Source organism: Hetaerina americana, unplaced genomic scaffold (genome assembly GCF_022747635.1).
Source record: "Hetaerina americana unplaced genomic scaffold, ioHetAmer1.1.p SCAF_1, whole genome shotgun sequence".
NCBI classification, from domain to species: domain Eukaryota; kingdom Metazoa; phylum Arthropoda; class Insecta; order Odonata; family Calopterygidae; genus Hetaerina; species Hetaerina americana.
In genome coordinates, this window is record NW_027286069.1 from 78,876,969 (window position 1) to 78,902,289 (window position 25,321).

The window sequence follows — 25,321 nt, forward strand, 5'->3', positions numbered from 1 at the left end:
AAACGAAGTGCTTTCAGCAACAACTTTTTACATTCCACAGAACTTGGCTGTTTAATGCTAATTATTCTCTTTAGAAAAAGTTTCTGCTGCACACAAGTTAAGCAAGTCATTAGCACTCTTTCCACAACACTTGCACATTATTACATTTAACTCATCATTTCAATTTATGTACAGAAAACAGCCAAATCACATCTTACTCATTTTTTGAAGTCTCAGATGAAATTGCTTCATATTACTATAAAAAAGTTACCATCCAAACATGTTTTGGAGCGGGTGAAAAATTGAACACCAAAACCAATTATAAAACCTCAATATGCATTGAATGATGATTGCACAGACCTTCAGAGATGAATGTAGGACAGCCTCCATGTCCTCAACGCCATCTTCTCCTCCAGATAAGGAAACACACTCCAGCATCTCCAAAGGTGAATCTGAGCCAGAATGTTCCAAAAACACATCACAGTCCCTGTCACTGTCATAGTAACTATCACCTAATTTATCATCAACCTCATTCACCAACATATGATCCCTTTGGTGATCATCATCTGAGTCCAATAGTATTGCTGCCCTGTCCTCTACTTCCTCCGATGATGAAGGACCAATAACAACCCTATCCTCCATGACATCAAATGGAACTGGCGATACAGAAATCCGCGGTTGAATAGGATAACGTTCAGAAGAGACAAGGGCTTTCCTTTTACCAGCTCCCATGCCTTCTTCCTTCCTTCTCTTTCGCTTATCACTGACTCCTTTTGCACCAGAGAGCTTCTCATTCCCTTCAATTACCTTAGTGGTGGCACCTCTTGGGCTTGAGTCCACTGGCTGCTTTCCATCTCCAGAAGGAAGCCTTCCCACATCCTCCTCTTCCATAACCCTTGCTTGTGAAAGTGGAGGTTTCCGCCTATCACCCTGGATGGAATTCTTTGTGTCCCCAACAGTTCCGACAACCTTGGCATTGATTACAAGAGCTGGACTGTGGTCGATTGGCTGTCTGTTGTTGCTAGCTGAAGGGGTTGGCATCAGGGATGAACTGCACTCACTCCGTAACCCCGGCATCAAACTCCGGGGAGGGGAATACAATCGTTTGGCACTCGGTGGAGTTTCCATTTGGCCCTCTGGATGGCTGGCATTCTCCAATGCACCATCTGATGGTATGCCCTCTTGAGATGCCATACTATCCCCGCCTTCCTCATCCTGCATGCTTCCATCCTCATCCGTGTCCTCTTCTATTTCGACCCTCTCCACAGCACCCGGACTGTTCATCTGGACCCATTCAACCACCCCCTCCTCAAGTAACAGGGCTTCCCCTTTACACCCAGTGTCGGCATTATTACTGCCACCGCCCGATGCTGAGCTTCTGGTTATCTCCATTGCTCGGACTTCGACCATCCTGCACTTAGGATTACTCCTCTCAAAGTCATCCAGGTCATGAGAAAAACCTTCGCTTATCTCTGCCAATGTGCCACTTGATACTTGAGAGAAAAGAGAACTCTCTTGTGCCAAATTGAATGTTTCTTCCTCAACATCACCAACAGGCGATGATGGAGGCAGAATTGGAGATGACTCAACACTCATGGTCACTTTTGTCAGGCTCTTATCTGACTTTGGTGTGGATGACTCCACAGAACCTAGTGACTCTTCAGGGAGAGTGCTCCCTTTACCTGCACCAGACACCTCCAGTGATTTACTTTGCTTTGGAACAAGACGGCTCGGGAGTTTCACCTCAGTCAAGAACACCGATTTGGTGCTTTTATCCTCACCCTTGAGACAATTGTCAATTTCCTCACTGGGTCCACTTCCAAAATCAAAAGCTGGGTTCAGATAACCCCCATACACCTCATCCTTGAACCGTTTTGGACTAGGTGGCGACACACCCTCCTCCCTGCTATGAACCTCTTTCCTACTCATACCAAACATCAACTCCTGCTCGCTTGCTATAGCCTCTTCGGTCTTAGAGCGATTCAACTTCCTATCATGGCTAATTGGGTCCTTGTTGTAGTGCTGGCTGCATGATCCTCCCATAGCATGGGCCTGCAAAGATAAGTTGGAGGGAACGAGACCCTTTTCCTCAAGTTGTTGTGACTCCTAAATTACTTATTCAGAGTATAAAATGTGAACTAGATCTTCCCATATATTTAAGTAAAATAATCTCATGGCAATAAGCAGCATTAATGTTTTCCAATACAAATGCCTGGAAATCTTGAATTAAAAATACTTTTAAAGCACCAGTCTAGCCACACAATATTTTTTTCCAAAATTAATGGTGATCTCAGAAATGCATTGATTTCCTCAGTCAATAACTTGCAATGAGCTAAGTTCAACACACAAATGACTCTTTCATGATTTCTGTAAGTATTCAAAATGCAAGCCAATTCAAATCTCTTTAACAACAACAAAAATTTTGTTATCATAGTGTTATCAAATACTTTGAGTCATGCCATATAAATAATTAATGGACAGGCTTGCTGTTAGTTAAACATATTTTGCAAAATACATGTCAATCAATGGGTGTATAAGTTCTCCAACCCAAAAACCATGTTAATATGATGGGTGGTGGTTTTACATACAAATATATAAGAAACTAGTCAAGCACACATTCACAATGTGTATTCTACAGTATGTATATACATGGTACAAAATGGGATGATTGACTTTCATATTTCACAGGGTCAAGCTAGAATAGATACTCTACTACCCTCAATGCTCAGGGAACTCAAACAAAATGACAATAACATTTTAATTAATCTAGTTTCAAACAAATTAACTGCCTGTGTTTTTAAGCACAATTTCACTCAGTTCTAACATTGCTTACCGATTAACTATTTCCCTATCTGACTATTGCTTGCATTCTGCCATTGAAAATAAATATCACTCCACCACCAGATGTAAAATTGATTGCAAAAAATACCTGTTAAACCAAGAATGAATGAATATAGATGATTTTAGAGACTTGATAGTTTTTACTAATGATGTCAGTGATAAGGAATTATTGCTTAACAAGTGAATGGGTATCAATTATAGGCTTGCAGAGCTGGATATTAGTGCGAGAAATCTTGTTAGATAGTTCAGTACAACATCTATTGCCCCGTATTGAAATCAATTCTCCATTAACTTCCTGAACATGTCAATTTGAATAGGTTTAATGATGTAGGAGTGGAGATCTCATATAATGAATTCACTTCAGATAGTTTGTCAATAAATAATAATAATAAATAAAGCCTATTTCCTTTGTATCAAAAAGTGATTAGATTAGATTATAAGCATAAAATTAGGCATTGCCAAAAAACAACTGAATATGTGCCATCTTCACAAATGATATACATGTGTATATTCTATTGTTTCAGGCTTCACTTCGTGGAAGTAATTGATATCCATTATTAAAATAGAAAGAAAGACTCGTACTTTTCCACAGATTTTATTATACGGTACAACGCGTTTCACCGACTTGCGGCATCATCAGGTACAAATTTGCAAAACAGACAGAGCAAGCATATATACCCTCAGGACAGAGTGGGGGCGGGGAGGGTTGGAAGGATTTGAGGGGGGTGGGGGCTCGCAGGTGCGTTGATGGATTGTTTTGACCATTTCCAGGCTAATTTCTCGGAGAGGAGTGGGGAGGAGTATGGGAATAATTGCTCATTACAAAGTGTCGTGTTGGGGTTCACCAAGTGCCTTCTAATCTCTAATTGCTCGAGAGCGTCCATTTTTAATCCTTTTGGGAGTGTGTGTAATATCTCTGGGACAAAGTCACTGCTGTGGTTGAATTCTAGTAAATGCTTGGCGAAGAGAGAGTTGTTATTCTGATTTTTGTGACACCTAGCGTGTTCCTTGACTCGTAACTTGATATTCCTGCCGGTCTGACCGACATAAACGCTGTTGCAATCCTCGCATTTCAGTTTATAAATGCCTGATTTGAGAAGGCTATCCTGGGTGTCTTTTCCATTGGCTAGAAGTTTGGAGAGGGTTATGGGTGGGTAGAAGGCTGCTTTGAGTGAGGTGGGTAGGCAGTTGGAAATCCTATATGAAAGATCTCCCAGAAACGGGATCGAGCACCACTTAAAATCTTTAGATACTGCGGGCTGAGATACGAAAATGCTTTTTATGGCCATTGCTTTTTGTTTTTTCCATAGTAATGTGTCAACTAGTTTGGGGTTGAAACCATTGTTGGTAGCTATATTAGTGATATTCACGAGTTCAATTTTGAAGTTTTTGGGGGAAAGGGGGATGTGTAGGAGGCGGTGGATCATGGAGTGGAGGGCTGCGTGTTTGTGAGAAAAGTGGTGTGTGGAATCATTAGAAATTATATGGTCTGTACATGTGGGTTTCCTATAAATTGCAAATTCGTGTCTATTATCCCTAATTGTGATTGTCAAGTCGAGGAAGTTGATGGTGCCGTTGACGTCTTTTTCCATGGAGAAGGAGATATTCCCCCACTCCCCTCAAATCCTTCCAACCCTCCCCGCCCCCACTCTGTCCTGAGGGTATATATGCTTGCTCTGTCTGTTTTGCAAATTTGTACCTGATGATGCCGCAAGTCGGTGAAACGCGTTGTACCGTATAATAAAATCTGTGGAAAAGTACGAGTCTTTCTTTCTATTTTAATAATGGATAAACATGTGAATCCTATTTTTGGGCGTAGATATCACACTGCATGTAGATTACCTTAGTTTAATTTTGCTGCGTAAAATAATCTCAGCTATTTAATAATTTACTATTTTTTTACAAAATTCAATGTTAAACTTAACACAAATGAAATATCAACTGTCTATAAATTGCTAGAGTAGAGTCTATTCTAATTTTACACCTGATAAACATGATATGCCAAAAAATGATAAGATATTCATTAAAATTATGTCATGCTAAACCTTCTCACAATACCATCAATTCAAAGAAATAGTTCTTAAGGATCATCAATCTGTAAAAGGGGCAGCTTGTGGAGAGGAAATTTTGAGAGCTTCATGTGCATTCATATCTTAATTTATACGTTGATGGTTTCCGGCATAACTTTATGGAATCGATTCATGTTGGAAATGAAAATAGTAACTTTTTGATTCCACTGAAAACTTTTTTATTTTGAGACGACCCGGGTTTCAACATTCATCATCCTGAAGATGACGTTGAACGTCGAAACCCAGGTGTCTCGTTATAAACATTTTTCAGTGGAATCACTAAGTTACTATTTTCATTTCCAATTAATTTTAACACCTAATCATCAAATACTGTGTTTATATTAATTTAATGAGCCATTAAATGAGAGCTCATTTGAATTCTTTTTAAAGTTATTTTTAAACTTAAAAAAAAAGAAAATTCTCAAGACTGTAGCACTATTATCAATAGAAGTACTATGTTTACGGTATCTGCAATAATTTCAAAAGAGTTTCTTTTCACAAAATCATAAAAAGTCTCTTTTCTCTCGAATTGTGTGAGATACTACATAATTTCGATCTTGAAAACAAAGAACTGGTCCTTTTGACATTAGCTAATATTATTGATATTGTAGCGCTACTTTTATGGTAAGAGTTGTTATAATTACAGTCCTAGACTACTGCATTTGTAGCTTCATATTTCCAATGAAAATAAGGAAAGAATGAGGAAGAAGTTATACAGAAATAGGATTCTGATCTGCAGCCCAAAAGCATGAACTCACATGATAGGCTTACAGTTAACCAGTAAATTCAAATGGTGATTAGATTGATATGGTCCTAAATACTAACAAATTTCCTTTTAACTAGGGAAACCATAGACCAGCAGCTCTATTGATTTTCATTTAACTGAAGGAAAGAGTAAAAAATAAATAAAAAATATCCTTTTGAACTACTGTGAATAAATGCACATTTTTATGTAAGTGAAACAGAAAAATATCTGAAATTAGGACATTTTTATATGCTATGTTTTGTTGCTCAAGTCACTAAGTCAGGCTAGTTAAAAATGCAAAATTTCGAGTTAACAATAATATATTTTGGTTTTCCATGCAATCATCAATATCAGGAAATCATTAATACCTATCATAAGGCCTTAAAAGTCACATTTTCATCAGAATGGATTGATGAAGTTATTCCAAGGCTGTCTATCATAATTAAATTCTAATAATTTCATCATCTAGTGCAATGCAATGTAGCCATGCAATTAGGGTATCCTAATGAAAGTCCAATGCAAGGTAAATTTTCTTTATTTATTCCCTGCTGAGATAAAAAAGCATTTCAAAATATTGTTTTTTATTCAAATTTGATGCCTGATAATGATTTAGTTTTGATTTAAAAGTCCTTGTGTACATTCCTGCAAAAGGACGACAGCATTAAATCAACCAATAAATTTCAATGAACACCATCCATGAAACAATGCAGTGAGATGCAACCCGAATAAACAAGTCTATGTGATCAGTGGAATATAATTTTAAACTGGATATGGATTTGAATTCTTCCCATCCTTCCAGATATTTTACATTCAACACATCTACTGTACACAATTATCAAGATTCGATTCTATAAATGACGGCCACAGTAACCATTTAATTTCAAATAAGTCAAATGGCAGTAAAATAAGACAGGTAAATGTAGCAAACAAATATGTGAAGTAGCTAAAATGCAAAAGAATGGGATCGTTCAACAATTCCTAAGAAAATCAGAGAAAGGGTGCTCATTATATTGGAAAAGGTTTCCTCTTAGTAACACTCACTAGACTGCTCTTTAAGTTTCAGCTATGTCCATCTCATGATCTCATTTTCATAGTCAATTGAAACAACTAACTTCTTTTTATTCAGAAAATTGGAAAAAAATTAATTTCATGCGGAGACTAAACACTTCTTCAAAAGGCTTCACACCAAAAGAGATAGTCACATGGGATGGATTTCATGGCACATCTGCTCTTTTATTTGCAACTGTTTACAATTGGATAAACGAGTTCAAATAAGACTGTACATCCACAAATGAGAAACTTACATGGGTCATCCAATGGAATTGATTGTTCAAAATGATTGACAGAATCCACTACTTGGTTTTGAAGGATCAACGAATCAAAGCTTGCAAAATAGTTGATGCCACAGTCATATCACAAGGTAGAATGTTTTTAATTTTGCCCAGAAACTTGAGTGTGAAAAAAACCTCAGCAGGATGGGTTTGTTCTCAGTGGTGAATAAACGCAATCATGTGTGGTTGATTTTGAGGCTGGTTTGGTGCTTTTCCATCATGATCCTGCAAGTTTCAGCATCAATATATACATAACTGCAGACGAAACATGGATACACTACTACACTCCAGGGACAAAATACCAGTCAAAATCATCAAAACAGTGGGTTTCTGAAGGCTTAAAGACGGCAAAGATAGTGAAATGGTTTTTTTGGGATTCAAACAGAATCACCTACATCGATTATTTGCCAAAAGAACAAATAATAAATGAAGAGTGTTATGGGTAGTTATTGCACCGGTTGAAAAAAGGAATCTAAGCTAGAAGTCCTCATTTGGTAAACAAAAAAATTCTATTCCATCAAAACAATACATTCATAGGTGCACACCTGTGTAGTAAAAATTAAGGAATCAAAATACAAATTATTACAACATCCACCGTGTTCACCAGATTTAAACCCTATGACTTTTTTTAGTTTCCAAACTTGAAAATATGGCTTGGCAGAAAATATTCATGTCAAACAAGGAGGTCATTGCAATACAGATGTCTATTTTGAGGATTTTCCAAAATCCTACTATTTGGATGGCCAAAAAAAGTTGGAGAAATGCTGGGAAAAGTGCATTGAGTTAAAGGAGATTGTGTTGAAAAATAAAAAAGCTATCCAAAATAATTTGTTTTTCTTTTTTTTCCTAGGGGCATGCTGAACAACCCATGTGCAGGACAAAAATTTAAAGGATTTGATGGATGCCCTGACAAAACTTCTGTCCAATGGATAATATGCATTTGAGGTACAGTAAAATATCAATTAAGGATCCAGTAGGTACAGGTTTCCCCAATTATAAGACATTTGGCAAGCCTTTTCAAAGTCCCAAACAGATTAGCAGACTATTCAACTTTAAAAATTCATAGCTATAAAGTATGTATCCCAAGAAATTCCATAATAATAAGGACAATAAGGTACATGTTTTAAATAGCCTCATTTCATTAGAGCACTAAATTGCAGATACTCAATGGCCAAGACTGTGTCCTCTCATTAGAACAATTAAAAAAACCATGACAAATATAAGACATATGTGACATGGCAATAGTCTAAATCAATAACTTTGAATAAGTTAGTAATTTTTCTATCTACTGGAGAAACAATGCTGCTTTTTTCAATGTTACATAGGAAATCTTGATTCCATAATTTCAAAAACATTTTTTTTTCCAACTCTTGAAAGCCAAAAAAAAAATGTTTATATGTGCAGGTGGATTCAATTGTTGACTGTCAGCCTACACGGCAGCTTTTCTATACTGAGGGAACTTTTGAGTTTCTCTCACATAACAGTGAGCATATTCAGAAGCTAAGCAGAAGCTAAGAATCCTCAGGATGGTTAATGTACATCTACATAATACCCCGCAAGCCGCCGCAAGGGCGTGTGGCGGCTTCTGTAATTCGGCGAATTCTGTAATTCAAAGGAAACACTTAACTTATGTCGTTAAACTACAAATGCTCCACTAACAGAGAAACTGAAGTTCCATCTCAGCATAGGTGAAGAAAGACATACCTATGCACTTTTGTAGTATCATGTAGTATGCTAATCAAGAGAGAAATATGCATCATGTTTGCAGTGAATTACAGCAATTTTATGTCATGAAGTATTAAGTCCTTGATCTTTTACTATCCTATAAACATGATTACTGACATCACTCCTTAGAAAACTAAAAACATTTTCATGGAATTATTTTCAATCTCTTGAAAGGAAATTAATTATAATTAAGTAATTACTTAGGTTGGTGTGATGGCTATAAGGGTTTTGCTTTTTTCATTCGTTCATTTCATTCTATGAATCAATATTATTGAACTGCAATAGAACTTAATTGAAATAAAGCTCAATCTTAATTCCAAAGCACAAAGAGAAGGAAAAAGATTGGATAATACAAATTCCCAATACAACTGAATATTTAATTCTTGGTCGTTTGACCTAATTGGTCTATGAGCCAACGGCCACACAGTAGTCTAGTTGCTAAAACATTCCCAGTGACTTAGAACATCCTCAAATTCACTCAAGTTATGTAATTTTTCAGGTACCTGATATTCTCATGGAACAAATAAGCACAGGGAAAGGAACTATCCTACTACCCTGTCATTTGAAATTTAACATGTCAAACAACTTAACAGGATGTGAGCACTACTCTCACCTACCAAACCCACCAGCAGGTTGACTGTGATGGTTCAGTCACATAATTACCTATTTGATTCCCTCCTTCATACTACACATCTAAAGACTATTTGTTCCTTTTCCTTACACAACTTACTACCATCACTTAATTGTTTTTAGGAAGTTACCATGATCTGATAATGAACATCAGCATTCATTAAAGCATCATCATTTAATTAGCATAAATGTAAATTAAATTCCAGTAACTTGAACTTAGAATCCTAGGGCAATCCTAGAGTTAAATACCTACAACACCTGGTCAGCAATTATATGCAAAAACTCTTTTACAAATATTCAAACAAAATTAATATCTTAACTAATTCGATGATGCTACAGACAGGTTTACCTCATAGAGCATCAACATTATCTAAAAGATTTACATTTTCAAATACGTGTATAACAGCTAAAAATAGTTGCAAGCAATTTTGCCGTCATGAAATTTTCTCATAAATAAAAAGCTCAGACTGAAAAGCAGCATAAATTCAATATATGCTAACAGTAAACGAGGTGAAGGGAATTCTAAGGGTGATGTGGGCAGCTATTCAAGTTGAAGTAGGCAGCTACCCGGAGGACCAACATACAAGAAATATTGGCACTGCCATTTTGAGTAGCTTAATACCTAGAACGCAAAATTAGGGAGGTTCATAAGTTAAGCTAGCACTGGTAGAAGAAATTTTAAAGTTTTCATCTCTGCCTTTGGATAAAGACTGGGGGAGCAAACAAAGTTTCCTACACCATGTGAACAGAAACCTTCTAATCGACCTGACATAGTTTTAACTCTATTCTTACCCTATATTTTAGGCCTTCTAATGCTCAAAAAACCTTTCACATCAGAATATTCCATTCACCAACTTATCTGTTCACAACTTCCATCAACTCAAATTCAATTCCTGGATATTGGACTAGTGTGAGAAAGAGTGAGGTTCATAATAGGAGTGTGTATCACCACCACAGCCAAAACAAGCCCAAACACCAGAACTCACCATAACCCAGGCTCTTTACTGAGGATAAGATGGAAAAATATGTACTAGAAATGCACATTTAAAGCTTTAAACAAATAACACCAAATGATGACACATTTGACCAAGTACTCAAAAGGTATTCATTACCATTTTTTTGTAAATCTCAATCCTTACCCTAAAAAATGGTGAGCTAACATATTTGCTTTAACAGCACCAAAAGTTTGGCTCCATGACACACAAATAATGTTTAATAAATGACATCAATTCCACAGAGAACTTCAAAGCATTGAGCATAACAAGAAGCCAAGCATTTTATAGCTATTGGATAAGTTATTTCATAAAGAGAAAACTTAGGACATATATAAGATATTTTTTATTGAAAGAAAATGCACATAGCAACAATTTATGAACAAAATGCTAAGAGAATGCTGATAATTATTAGCCATTAATATAAATATTTTATGGCCCACTTCCAATGCACTCAATGATAATAAATTGTTTATGAAAATTAGCTGAATTGCTTCATTATTGTATTAAAACCTAAAAGGCAAAAATACTCAAATGTCATGAGCATGATACAGTATGGTAAATTTATTAATGAAAAGTGACCTATTTTCTTTTAATGACATTTTGGGACGATCTATGCAGTTATTTGAAAATATTCCCACATTTAGAATGCAAAGAAGTGACAAAATTTGTTAAGAAAACTTATCCTTAGCACAAAGAACATATTTTCTTACCTTAAAAACCTTATATATTCAGCTAATTAAGCATATACAATTCATATAAAATCCTCAAAGCACAAACAATTATAGTTACATTTCATGAGCACTTCACCATTACAAAGTAAACTGAGCAATGAATCACAATGAACAATTTGGCGATGGAGATTATGAGATGATAAATAAAACCACGAGAACCATCATAGCAAACATTTAAATGCATGTTGTTTGCAATCTATGATTTAAAACACAAGTGCAATATATTAAGCAACAAACATAGAAGCCAATTTACATCCACCCACCTTAAAACATATATCATGCTTGAGAGAATAAGCAATTGCAGTTAAATAATTGCAATTTCATTTATAAAATCTACCTTAAATATCAAATATTATATACACAGTTCAGTTATATGTATATGTACAGAAATTCCATTTTCCATTAATTTCATTTCTCCAGTTGAAATTTTAAATTGAAACCTCTCTTTTTTAAAATAAACATACAGAATACCAAAGGACTTGGATTAATTGGAATTACACCGTATGAGTTACTGTTAAATTATAAACTAGCAATAGACAGCTGTGCAATATAAATAAATATTTTAAGTAGTTACTCTGAATATGCGGAAAAATCATTCAGCAGATTGGACTATGTTAAATTGTGTATAACTGCTACTTTTATTGAGCCCTTTATAAAGATTACTCGATAACTCGATTACTTATTAATTAGCTATTTCTTTTTTAATAGTTTGTTTCACTAAAAAAACCGTTGAAAATGGAAAGTTCATAATTTGGATACACACTACTGATTATTTTTTAAATACTATTGAGATATGGTGAGGAAAAGCACAATGTTATTTGTGACTTCGTGTAATTTCATTTAAATAATATATATGTTGTGCCCTTTTCAGTGATAACTTCCAAACATGCATATGCTTTCATATGTATGGAGGGGCTTAAGAAAGCATATCAATGAATACAGTAAAGGAAACCCATGAAAAAACTAATCACAATGAACAACATTGTTTCATCACACTCATTGCTACTTTTCTCATTGTGTGGCAATGCCAAATTAGGACATAAAAGGCAAAAAATATTCAAGTACTCTGGCTGCTGAATTAACCCCTCTATAATTTCAATTTCCACTGACCCCCTCAACCAACCAATGAAAACTTCCAATATTAATGCTAATAAATAGCATTGATGTTCTCATACAAAGATGAAGTTAGAAAAGAAGAATATTGAAGCCAATTTGACAGAGAACCATTAAGAAACAAATTACAGAGTGATTTATTCAACAGACATGATAATCATTTCACCAATACCACATTTTAGTATTGAATACATTTGCATGCAACAGTGCAACTACTTGCATAATTTTGTATCTCTAATTTATTTAATCACTTTTTCACTTAGGGCAGTGCAATTAAAATGGTACATGCAGAGATGTTATGCACCACTTTAATTCAGCAAGGATAAACATAATAGGCATTATGTGTTGCCTTTAAGTCACAAAACTGGTAAATTCTCACTGTGAGTTTTCTAAGTGCATTTAACACAGAAAGCATTACTCAACTCAGCAAAGATTTTATGAAGTGAATTGCATGTATGTATTGTAATTCTCACAAACAATTAACAAATTAGCATTCCATTTTTTTTCCTTTATTTAGAAAAGTTGATGGCAGAGTGAGCAACTCCCAACATGTGTTTGTATATTTATGCCAATAATAATTCTATAAAAATTATGAAACTCAAATTGAAAATAAACATTTACAATCCACATAATCAGTCACAGGAAAACTGGTTAGGCATTACACAACAGAGAGCATGAAGGCTACAAAAATTCCACATAAAAAACCACATCATGAATCTTTAAACATCACAATGGAATTAAATAATGAAACATCACCATGAGCTAATCAGGAAACTGTGAGGTCTTAGGTTCAAATTGCACACAAAGTATACGTAATTACCTTTGTGTTTGTTTTTGGGTGTTACCTATCATGTTTTCCTCATCCTTCATTTAAAAATATTTTATTACATTCAATACTCAACATTTCCACGTATTACATCACATTGCTTGGTATTTTCTAACACCAACCTCCCATATGTTTCCCTATTTCATAAATGTTCAACCCAATTAATATTGCATCATATCCCTTTTACCTAAAACCATCCTACCTAACTACAACTATAGAGTTTGTCTTAGATTTTGAAGTGATTAATTAGCAGTTTAATACCCAAATCACTGTTATTAGTTTCAATTAATTAAATTAAAACTATATATTTAAATTATTAATATAAACACTATCCAAAAAAATTGATAGCATGCATCATATTTACTCATTTCATTCTCAACGATGTTCATACTTGTTTAATGCACAATTTTTAAAACCAATTTTTCTTTGGCTGGGAAAGCATGAAACTCAACATATGGATTTGTAACACAAATTTTAAACTACTTCTATAAATACACAAGAAAAAATTTTCCTTCCATGTCTCAGTATTTCTACAGGAATCTATCCCCACCGCCTTCATTGATTTCAATTCCCTTAATACTCTTCCTACCTTACAATCAAGTATGTCTGGTCCTGAGCTATCCTTTTATATGTCATACAGTATTCTTTTTATACGTTTAAAGTTACTGGAGTAATATATTTCTCATGCAGATTCTCTAAGCATTTTTCCATCCTTTCAAATATTTCCTGATTCAATTAGTAATCTGCCTGCCTTTTAATTGATATTGAGCACATATTTTTCCTATGAACTTCCTGATACATATTTTAACGTTTACAATACACCTATCTCACTCTTCCTTTGTAAACATGCCATGCCCTTGCAATGCATCATCCACCATGCTTCTCTCAACTTATTTGTTTCCATTCTCATTCTATCCTTATTCCCCTGGTACATCCTTTTAATCAATTCTTGGTTTACATTCTTCTATTTCCCTCAATCACATATCTTCCTAACCATCTTGTCAGTAATCCATGGTTTCCTGGTCATTTTCTTATTAACTGCTTCATTAGTTTCATTTGCCGCTCGACATCCTTTTCTTGATGTGCTCCCATTGTTCTTATACTTAACTTATCTCTCAGTCCTCGGTCATCATTTTCTGCTGCCTCCTAATATTCCTTTCTTTTCATACCAGTTAATGCTACTAAATTCCATTTAATCACCCCATCTTCTCTATTTTATTCTCTAGAATTTGATGCTATAATTCATTTGTGCAACTTCTGATCTGAATCCAATTCACTCCTCAGAGACTATATGAATTGATTACACTGTTTCCCATATCTGCATCCAATCATATTAGAGCCCAACTGATAGGAAATTTGCTTTCTCACTTGCTCTGCTCTCCCAGGAAATTTGCCATGATTATGTCTACTGTGGTGTTTAAACCAAGTCTTTGTTATGAATAAAACCTGTCACCGGGAGAACTCCATTGCTTTCTACACAAAGTGATTCCTCAGTCTTAAACCACAGTGCTCTAGCTGATTCCCACCTCTCCCTTCACCCACCACATCATTCCAATCCCCCATACCTAAATTTTTCCCACCAGAGACACACAGAAATTATTTCTACTTATTGGCCATATACCCTGTCTATTTCTTCCTATTTATGGTTACATGTTGGCATGTAGACCTGAATGATGATCAAGTTTTTTGGTTTAACTTTTACTTCTACCAATAATATTACACACCTACTCTAAGTTTACTTTTCCTGCAAAGTGGAACTGATTGCAGCAATAGAGAAGGAACAGAACAAGACCAAACCAATAAGAATAGTGACTTGGAATGTTAGGATGATGTTGAGGACAGGAAAATTATAAATTATAAAGTGGAACATGTACAGAATAAATATATTTTAGGGATGTACGAGATGAGAATAGGGAATTCATGAAGAGGGAATTAGAGCATGCCCTTCAAACGTTAAATGTTGGAAAGACAACAAGTGTAGATAATGTACCAGCTGAGATATTGAAAAACCTTTGAAACAGAATGAAAGAAAGACTCTTTAAAATAGTGAAGAAATGTTATGAAAATAGAAGGATACCCGAAGACTTAGGAAAAAGTGAAATTTATGACACCAAAAACAGTAACATCAATCGAATCCATGAATTACAGAACTATTGTTATTATGCCACATACTTCCAAGGCCCTTATCTATACTAGGTCTGTCCTAAAAGCAGTAAGATTTATTTTTTCTCAGATATACAGATGGACGGCTGGAGGTTTCTCTGGCTGGGTTCGAGGCAGAGGAGTCTCAGGAAAGGCTGAGGCTGGAGGCCAGTGGCAGTTGGCTCCCAGTCATTGTGGAGCACGAATCATTCATTTGCGAAATCTCTATAACGTGATCTCATTACACTCTGTCATGAACTGATCATGGAACAGTACCGTGCCATCCAATTTTGCATGAAACAGAGTAAAACCGGGAAAGGGACTCATGACTTTCTCAAGACTGCTTATTGTGATAATGCCAGAGGTAGATCATGTATTCTACACAGGCACAAGCTGTTTCAGGAGGGTAGAGAAGATGTTGAAGATGCCGAATGTTCAGGACATCCTTCTACCTCAAAAAAAAATTAAAATCTCACAAGAGTGAAGGATTTGTCAGACAAGGGTCGCAGACTAAATGTTTGCATGGTTTCAGATGAATTTAGCATCCCTAAAACTGATGTGCATCACCTTGTGACCAAAAATATTGGCATGAGAAAGGTGTGTGCAAAGTTGGTGCTGTGAGTACTGTCGGACAAACAAAAGGAAACTTGTACGTGGATCTGCCAAGAGCTTCTTAACCATGAGAGTGAGAATCCGAATTTTTAGACAATGCCCCACCAGACTTCTTCCTCTTCCCCTGCCTTGAATCCATGCTGAAAGGATGTCACCAAAGCTTGGTAGAAACATTACAACAGGCTGTGACAAGGGAGCTTAGCAGCATTCCGGAAGCCACCTTCCAGAAGGCATACAAGGTGCGGAAAACCTGCTGGCAGTGGTGTGTGGATGCACAAGGGTGCTACTTTGAAGACTTTGGAGTGATTCATCAATTCTGGCAATAATTTTTTCTTAATCGTCTCAATACTACTACTTATGGTAAAGGCCTTGTAGAGTAAGGAACAGAGTCAAAAAGAAAGTGGAGGAAAATGTTGGAGAAGATCAATTTGGCTTCAGGGAGGGTAAATCAATGAAAGAAGCTATCCTGGCACTATGCTTGGTTGAAGATAGATGGGTAGAAATGAACAGGAAATTTTTCCTTACTTTCATTGATATGGATAAAGTCTTTGATAGTGCAGATTGGATACTAATGTTTGAAACCATGAGGAGAATAGAAATAGACTACAAAAGTAGGAGTTTAATATTTAAGCTCCACCAGAACTAAAGCACTTTGATCAAAGTAAAGGGATGTGAGAAAGAATCATAAACTGGAGAAGAAATAATAGAAGGATTTCCACTTTTGCCATATCTATTTAACTTATAAATTGAAGAGGCTATTGGTCTCCACCTTTAGAATATGATCATGATGACAAGATGAGATGGAAGGAATGTGGGGCAATATCCGAGTGATAATAATGGAGTAATATACAGTGGAGGGGAGAGACAGTGAGGGGTGACAGTAGTATTGGACAAAAAGATATGAAAAAGCATTGTTAACTATTGATGATACAGATCTTATTTTCTCTTTATGGTATATGGTGCAAAGATAAAGGTAAATGAACATTTTTCTGCCATTTATTCAAAGCTGAAAAGGAAAAGTTAAAATGTGCAAATTACCCCAAGACCTCAAGTTTCTGATGCCACTTTTTTAACGGACAATTTAGCCATTATCTACATTCAAAGAAGAATATTTGGCAGAGATCTGTTGATTTAGTAATGCATAAAATTAATCTAATTTTCACTATCTCAAGTAACATTAACTGAAGGACTTTATGTAAGCAACATTTATGGTGGGCCAAATAAGATCTAATGAATAGACAGGAATTTTATAAAAGCACTGACCTGAATTTTTTGAGCCACTTCTTTCCACAGTTTATTCAATTTCACTAAATCTTCTTCAATGACATTTTTCACCTCATTGTTCAATGTCTCTGTATCTGGGGAATGTAGAAGCTCTACAGCTAATTCTCTTACTTCATCTACACACACCTTCTCAGCCTCAAATTCAGTCACTAACTTCTGGAAATAGAATCAATAATCAACACTGTGATGAATGTTTAAAAATGATGTGAAGTTGGACAGTAAAACCATAGTTACCACAAGGTAAAGCATAAAATATAAGCACATGAAGTTAGAGTTTCATTAATCATAAAAATTACCATGAGCTCTTAGATGAAATAAATTGAAGAGTTGTAGCAGGAAAGTGAAATAAATCTCAGGGTAAATAAACCTCAGTAAAAAAATGCAATGTTGATGCATTTGATTTAAAATGTGAATACACTATCAGGTTACATGACATTAACATAGCATTCAAGAATTAAAATATATTTACATAGATCATTAACAAATTTAACACACTCATCCAGCAAAAATTAACACTTATGAGAGCTCTTTAATAAAAAAATCATACATATTTTGTTCACATAATTTAAAGTGTGAAAATTTTATCTCACGTGGTGTTGATAGATTAATGCGTGTATTACACAGTACAAGTATTACAGGACAAGTTTCATTGATTCAACTCCAATACTGCATCAGTGGCAGCCATTGCAAGTTGAAATGTCCAGTTCACTGACAGTAATGATGAAAGTAACACAAAATGAGGAATATGCTACAGTGAAATATTGCTTTTGCCTGAAATAAGCATTTGCTTTTATCTGAGCTTCAAGCATTAGCTGAGCCTATGCAATGCTACAGGAGACTGGTGCAGAATCAATGTTTGAAGAGGGTAGACAATCAATTTCAAAGGAAAATGGACCTAGATCTGCAGTCACTACTCTTACAGAAGTAAAAATCAACACTAGCACTGACACTGTGAGAAAAGATCATTGAATAATGTTAAGAGCACTGTCAGAAATATCAAAAATTTAATTGAGGGCCACCCACGCATTGGTGACAGAAAAATAGTACATGTGATGCGTTTGTTTGTGATGGGTTCCAAGATTGCTCATAACTTGAAAAACAGGATGCTCACATGAAGCTTTATTTGCAGTTTACGGAAATGAGGAGTTTTTTTCAAGGGTAATCACAGTTGAAGAAACTTGGCATTATCATTTTGACCTTGAGAGCAAACAGCAAAGTTCTGAGTGGAAATCCATGGCATCACCAACACCCAAAAAATGCCCAAGTGGGGGGAAAATTGTTTAATTTTCATAGTTGCATCATGTTTTGATATTCAGGGAATGATGTATCAGCATATCTTATCAGCACACATGACTGTAAATGGAGCATAATATTGGGATTTCAAGTGATCACGTAAAAAAATTATGTTTCAACACAATAGGTTGAAGCAGCCACGATATCACACAGTCGCAAATCACAAATGTATGCACTTAATATCTCATAAAAGTAACATGAAGTATGCTCCTCATTCTTATAGCCCAGAAAAGAAGTTGTGAAGGCTATTAAAATGATTTTGAAGGGCCTAACAAAATATTACTTCCAGATGTTTAGAAAGACCAGAAAAAAAGGTGGAACAAAAAAGATAATGCTTAATTGAACAGCCATTGTACCTAGTGATGGCTTCAATATTTGATGCAAGTTCATTGTACAATTTTACAACCATCAAGATTTCAAACCTTAAGTTTTGAGAACTATGGGTACATGAGAACTTTCACTCACTTTTTTACTGATAAAGGAGTTTTTTTACTAAGTACTCAGATTTTTAGAATGGGGACATAATGAAAGACTTAAATACAAGGCCTCTATTACACAGGGATGTAAGCATAGAATGACCAAGCTAGATAGTTTTAAAAATATTTTTTCAGATATTCTAGCACTTTCCTGCAAACAACATGATGACATACAGCGGCAACTCAAGTCATTAAAATGCATTGAGAAACTGGCTTACCCTGTTCTCGTCTCTCTGCTCATCAGATACTTTATCACTTTCAATAGCCTCAAACTTTTCCAGTGAACTCTGAGCTCTGTTTAGCCATGAATTCAACCTCTTCATCAAAGAATGGAAATGATCCATCTGCTTTTTCTCGATGGAAAGGGCGACTTCCTGTATTGAAAATAAGAGGTTGATCACAGAACTTAATGCACATATGCCGCTGGCTTTACAAATAATTTTTTACATTATGTCTTACTTAAATTAATATCAATACATTTGTCTGACATGTAAATAGGCTAAACTTAATTATAGTCTGACATTGTCAAAGGTGTTCTCCTTAAGGTAACTACTGCAGAAACTTAAGAATTTACAAAGACAGGAGGTTCAAATTATGGGTCAACAGTTTAGTGAGACAGATATGATACTCAAGCAAATTAAATGGAGTCATATCTGGCTTTTCATTTCATGGAAATTTTCACATTGGTCTACTAACTTCACTGGTGCAGGATTTGTTCTTCAATTCTTTCTCCAGAGTCTCCCATTTTTCATTGACTTCTTGTACTCTATCTCTCAAGTTATCAAGGAAAGTAGGATCACAGAGTGTTGAAAATGAAGCATAAGACCCATTTATGCTGTCTAAAAGTGGTCTCCTTTCTGACATATCTTCCAAGGACACCTGAAAATCATATACATTTAGAAATTAAAAGCATCACTGTACTTGTTCTATCCTGTATCAAAATGATATTTCTAAATGAATGCATGCAACAAATAATATGAACTTATGATGAAATATGAGCCATATAGTTTATTTAGAAAAAAAATAAAGATTATACTTAATGTAAGCTTGACAATACAGTGATAACCCTTCATTATTAACACAACAAATTTAGAATTCCATACATAAACAAGAAAAATCTCTTAGGGAAAACATAGATTTTCTTATAACCATTAAATCTTCCACAGATACTGAAAATAGATGATGATGCAATTTTTATTTTTCCAAAATCATTGCCAGTATTTGATTTGATACTACTATGCAAATCAGTAACAAGAATTCTGGACCAAAATGGGACAATCAGACTGCCTGTAAGATATACTCCCAGAAATCTTTAATAAACAGTCTTCAGAAAAGTAGGAGAAGAATTTATATCATGAGAAGTAACATATTAACATGAAACTCCCAATTAATTATCAAACCAAGTATTTACATTATTAGAGTTTCAGAAAGTGCAATAAATAAACCATACATCATAGTATGCTTCCTAAACAACAAGGTCTTATCTTCTTAAACTTATTCACTCCTTAGCTGATAAACTAAATCTCTCCTTTAGCACTCAAGATAATTTATTTTAAGGGGACAATAAACTCCACAGTCATTGAATAAGATGAGCAATGATAGTTCTTCCTCAAAGTTATAAATATAAACAAACTTAATAAAAATTAATCGGGACAAGTACAACTGGCACACTGAAATAACTTCAGGAGATGCTGTAACAGTTACTTAAATGGAGCTATCTGATGATGTGCATAGAAAATGCAGTAATTTCACAGAGCAATAATGATTCACATCCTAGTCAAGGAAAATAATTTTTAAACAGTGGAATTCCTACATTTTTGCAACCACACTTCAAAATTTTTAAATACATTGCATCACTGCAAGAATATACACAATATACAAGAGCCATAATTCATCTTACCCGGGGATGATCCTGTTTAGGCTCATTTTTTCTCTGCAATTTCTCTTTAAGATTACTGTCAAGCCATTCTGATAAGGTAGTAATATCCTTTTGTAGGTTGCATGCTATCTTTAATGCATTTTCAAGGCTTGAGCGAGATTCAGTAATTTGAGATCCAAGCTGAAAAAAAATAAAATTTGTCAGAGTAAAAAAAAACAGCATCATGTTCCTACATTTATCCCCAGTACTTTGCATAAAAGCTACATAATATGAAAGTAGTTGCAGGGGTGCATGGTACCTCAGTCACCCCATTATCCTCCAGCTCTTCTGAAAGATCAAAGCATATGACAAGAAGAGGGGGAAGGATGAGTGAGTCTTTGTGAAGGGTTTGGTTTTGGGGATATTAATGTAAAGCCCAGTCTAAGTATTCAGTGATATACTCCATTTCAACATAAATTGAGACAAAACACATGGTTTGGATAAAAAGTATCGGAAACAATTTTTTCCTGACGTGACTATACAACACAGTGCACTCGCAACACACACGCTCAGTGGTAGGAGGTCTGACCTTTGACACACACCAAGTGCCAATCACTTGCGAGAGTTCGTTCAGGCTAGATCATGTTTTTAGTGGACCCCTGTCAAGTGACTGGGTGGAAGTGCAAAATCCAATGAATGATTGAACAGTGGTATGCCATCAAATTTTGTGTTGGATTGGGGAAATTGAACACGGAGATGCTGGGCATGATTCGCCAAGAGTTCAAGGATGAAAGCATGTCACAAACTGCAGCTTTTAAGAGGCATAAGTGCTTCAAAGATGGCTGAGAGAGTGTGGTGGACAAGCCCCTTGCTGGACAGCCGTTGACCTCAAAAACAGACGAAAATGTGCAACACATGTGTGAAGAGCTGAATTCAGACCACCAGTTGCGCATGATTACAGATTGTATTGGCAATGATAAGATGACAGTCCACACCATTATAGCTGAAAATTTGGCGATGCAAAAGATCTGCTCAACCACCCAGACATCTAGTGCACCCAGCCACACCTGATCCAAGGTAACTGACTACCTGAACAAAAACAGCATAATGAAGACTCCTCAACGCCCTGATAGTACCAACTTAGCACCAGCAGACTATTTCCTATACCCAAATGTGAAATCCTCCCCCGAAGGACACCACCATGGGACCCTAAATGTTTTCAAAGAAGCTTGCATGCTTACACATAAGGACCTTCCAGAATCTGCCAACCAGGGAATCTTTGAGTCGTGGCAAACCCACCCGCAAAAGTGTGTCGACACCCAAGGGATGTACTTTGAAGAATTTTCAGGCATTTTAGCAATATCTTAAATTAATCTATTTTTCCTAAACTTTTCCTTATACATTTTATACAAGCCTTATATAATGCACCATGCATTCCTATTCAATTGAAAAATCCAAACATCCTCCAGGCTAATATAACATTAGACATATGTCTACAGTAATATGGAAATGACAAAAGAACTTCTAACAGCAAATATAATACAAAAATTATGTTTACCTTATTGTAGAGTTCTTTGAGCAAATCAAGACGACTGTTCAATCCCTGTGAATCAGCAGTTTTCCCTTCCTCGACCACTTTTCTACCAGATGAAATGATACTCTCCACTTCCTTCTTCATATCACTTAAGGTGCCATAAAATCTCTGAAAAAAGGTAAATAAATATTAATTCATTATGCAAGACCAGAGTGATTCAATTAATAAATAAGACTAAGGCCTGAAGTCAGCTTTATGAGAGTAAACCATATTTGCTATCAAGTTATTTGCATGCATTACATTTAATTTCACATTGTAAAATTCTGCTTATATGGTAATTTTTTACATTTATTTACTTCTGAAGTTGCCCAGGAACTTTTAACCTAAGAATATTGGCATGATGAATTGGTTATCTGTGAGGATTAATTTTAGTTTTGAATGCATTGTGGTCACTCGTCTTTTATGCTCAATCTGAATAATTTTTCATTTGCAGGGGAAGTTAGATAATTTCCATCTCCCACCACACTGCCACACATGTGAATTAATTGTGAGCAAATGAATTAAATTTTTCCCTCAACTAGCAGAATGGCCTTCTTATTATATGCTTATATGAAAATATGCCTATGCATTTGCAGTGTTCTGTTTTTGGGGTATTTAGAGAGCCATCAAAAGTGATTTTTCACCCCCTCGGTAAGTTACTAATTAGGTTAACATATAAGTGAATGTACCAAACCATTGCCAAAATTACAAGCCTAAATTTTTTCTTTTTCTCACAGGCACACAACAAGAACACCCATTTTTTTAATAAAAGACGTTTTGATTTCGACTTCACACTGGCAACAAGTCACCTACCATACAGTGCTTCAGTTGGCCCTCTATTGCTTCAGGATCTTCAGAGGCTAATTCCAGCAAGCAAGTTGATTCCTCCACTCTCCTCAACTCACGTAATGCTTTGGCAATCATCCCATCTAAAGGTGCTTTTTCAGTAGGGGTAGCTCCATCAGCTAAATTCCCAGACGTTGAATGGAAGCGTTTGAATTTCACATGAACCTCAGCAAACCGTTTCTGCAAATAACATTTAACACCATTGTTTGCCATTGAAATAATTAGTATTAACATAAAAACAAAATAAAAATATTGATATACCTGAAAAAGCATATTTATACATACATAATAAAGCAAAAATATACACTCATACTGGCTACCAGTAATTACTGGAAGCAAGCATTACCACCAGCTTACTTAAAGGCCACACATTCATATCATATCTGTGGGATAGACATGGTGACAAATTTAGCTCAACGGCCAAAAGGAAAAGCACAAGGAAAGACAATAAATGGTTATTTTAGCCTTCACTTGCAGTACATATACGAGGGTCATCCGGAAAGTAGTACCCGTTCGTGAAATAAAGACACAAAAGTAAATATTAACAAACATAAAAAATTTTATTTGAAAGAGGATACTTTAAACTACTTCTCAACATAATCTCCAAGCAAATTAAGGCATTTGTCATAACGTGTGACAAGTTTCTGTATTCCTGCTGCATAGTCCTTCGCCGCCAGCTCATTGAGATACGCGAGGGACCCATCTTGCACAAATTTTTGCATAATGCAGATGGTGTTTAACAATTTCATGAACAATTGTTCGAGAAACATTGGGAAAATGCTCACAGATGTCATCAATTGTGACGCGCCGATCGTTCCTCACGAATTCGTCAACTGAGCTCACCAGTTGGTCTGTAATGACAGACGGTCTCCCCGAACGCTCATCGTCGTGTGTGTTCCCCCTCCCCATGTTGAAGTTGCGACACCACCGCCGAACAGACGACTCGTCCATTACATTGTCTCCATACACCTCCTTTAATTGGCGATGAATATCACATGGGCGAACGTTTCTTGCATTGAGGAATTTAATCACTGCCCTCACTTCACAACTGGCGGCGTTCTCAATTTTTTTAAACATTGTAAACAATCACAGAAACAACACAGGCAATGCTAGCGTCACGCAACTTGGCTCAGAGAAGGCAGACAAGCCACTGAAGCTATCTGACCTCGTCCAGCGGCTACTCGCGTCGTCAGCACTTCATGCGGCACGAACGGGTACTACTTTCCGGATGACCCTCGTATTTGTGATGGCATAATAAAAGTTATGCATTTTAGTTCCAAATTTTCCATTTTTCATGGGTGGAAATAGACATGATTGCCAAGAATTGAACGCATTGTTCTTCCCACAAACTAATGCTGTGCAATGAAAGAACAACTTCTGATTTCTCCAGAAGTGACTTCATTAAATCCTTGCAAAAATTTGTTTGCGGGCATCATAAACTTTTATTGACACCTCATTAATAAGAGTTAATGACTTATAAGGACCATTCATTTAGAACTCCTGTTACCAGCATGGAACTATTCAACTGTAACTGCATCTCACACTTATTAATTAGTGTAACTTGAGGAGTTCCTCCAATAAATCACTATGAAATGTAAAATGAATACCAGAGAGAATGAATTGTCATCAGACACAATTGCCGCTATTTAGAAGCGAAAGTTCATAAAAAAATTTCCATCTCATTTTGATCACATATTTTGTACATTTTTTAATATACTAATGATACCTCTATAAAAATGAGTGAACATACTCATTTATCTAAATCTTATAATTTCTGCTGAAATAAGCAATGTTTAAGAGGACTTAAAAGAATACACTTTGTATTGTCACATAAATATTTTGAGCAACTTATGTGGAAATACAAAGTGCACTCTTTTGAGTCATGGATCGCTTCCATAAAGTAAATCTGGAAACTACATTATATGTAAAAGAGGACCATAAATACAAATATTTCAACATTAATAAAATGGCAATACGCCAGCTCACCTGAAGTAGAGACATCTGTTCCTGCAAGCGGATAGCAGCTTCTGCTTTTCCAGCATCTTTGTAATTTTGCACCTGCTGCTCCATTTCCTTAAGTGTACCTTCTTGAGCCTTAAACTCCTCAACCAACCTCTATCACATAAAAAGTTTAAAGTACACCAATAAATTCCATATTTTATCCATCTTGTTGAACATAGACATTAACCAAATGATTAGAGATAATAGGAAGTGGAGAAATGGCCTTATCTCATATGAAGGCACTACTATAA

General features: G+C 35.6%; 1 protein-coding gene across 1 annotated transcript in view; it reads right to left on the reverse strand.

Annotated features, from left to right (window-relative positions):
• Positions 1-25,321, reverse strand: part of Dys (Dystrophin) — a 479,719-nt gene that overhangs the window by 278,480 nt on the left and 175,918 nt on the right. Inside the window, exons 27-34 of the mRNA XM_071591999.1 lie at positions 25,056-25,184; positions 23,037-23,249; positions 22,209-22,352; positions 20,693-20,851; positions 19,489-19,671; positions 19,011-19,166; positions 17,003-17,179; positions 340-2,031 (exon numbers count right to left, since the gene is read on the reverse strand). Of these exons, the coding sequence (XP_071448100.1) occupies positions 340-2,031; positions 17,003-17,179; positions 19,011-19,166; positions 19,489-19,671; positions 20,693-20,851; positions 22,209-22,352; positions 23,037-23,249; positions 25,056-25,184 (2,853 nt within the window). The remainder of the gene's footprint in view (positions 1-339; positions 2,032-17,002; positions 17,180-19,010; positions 19,167-19,488; positions 19,672-20,692; positions 20,852-22,208; positions 22,353-23,036; positions 23,250-25,055; positions 25,185-25,321) is intronic.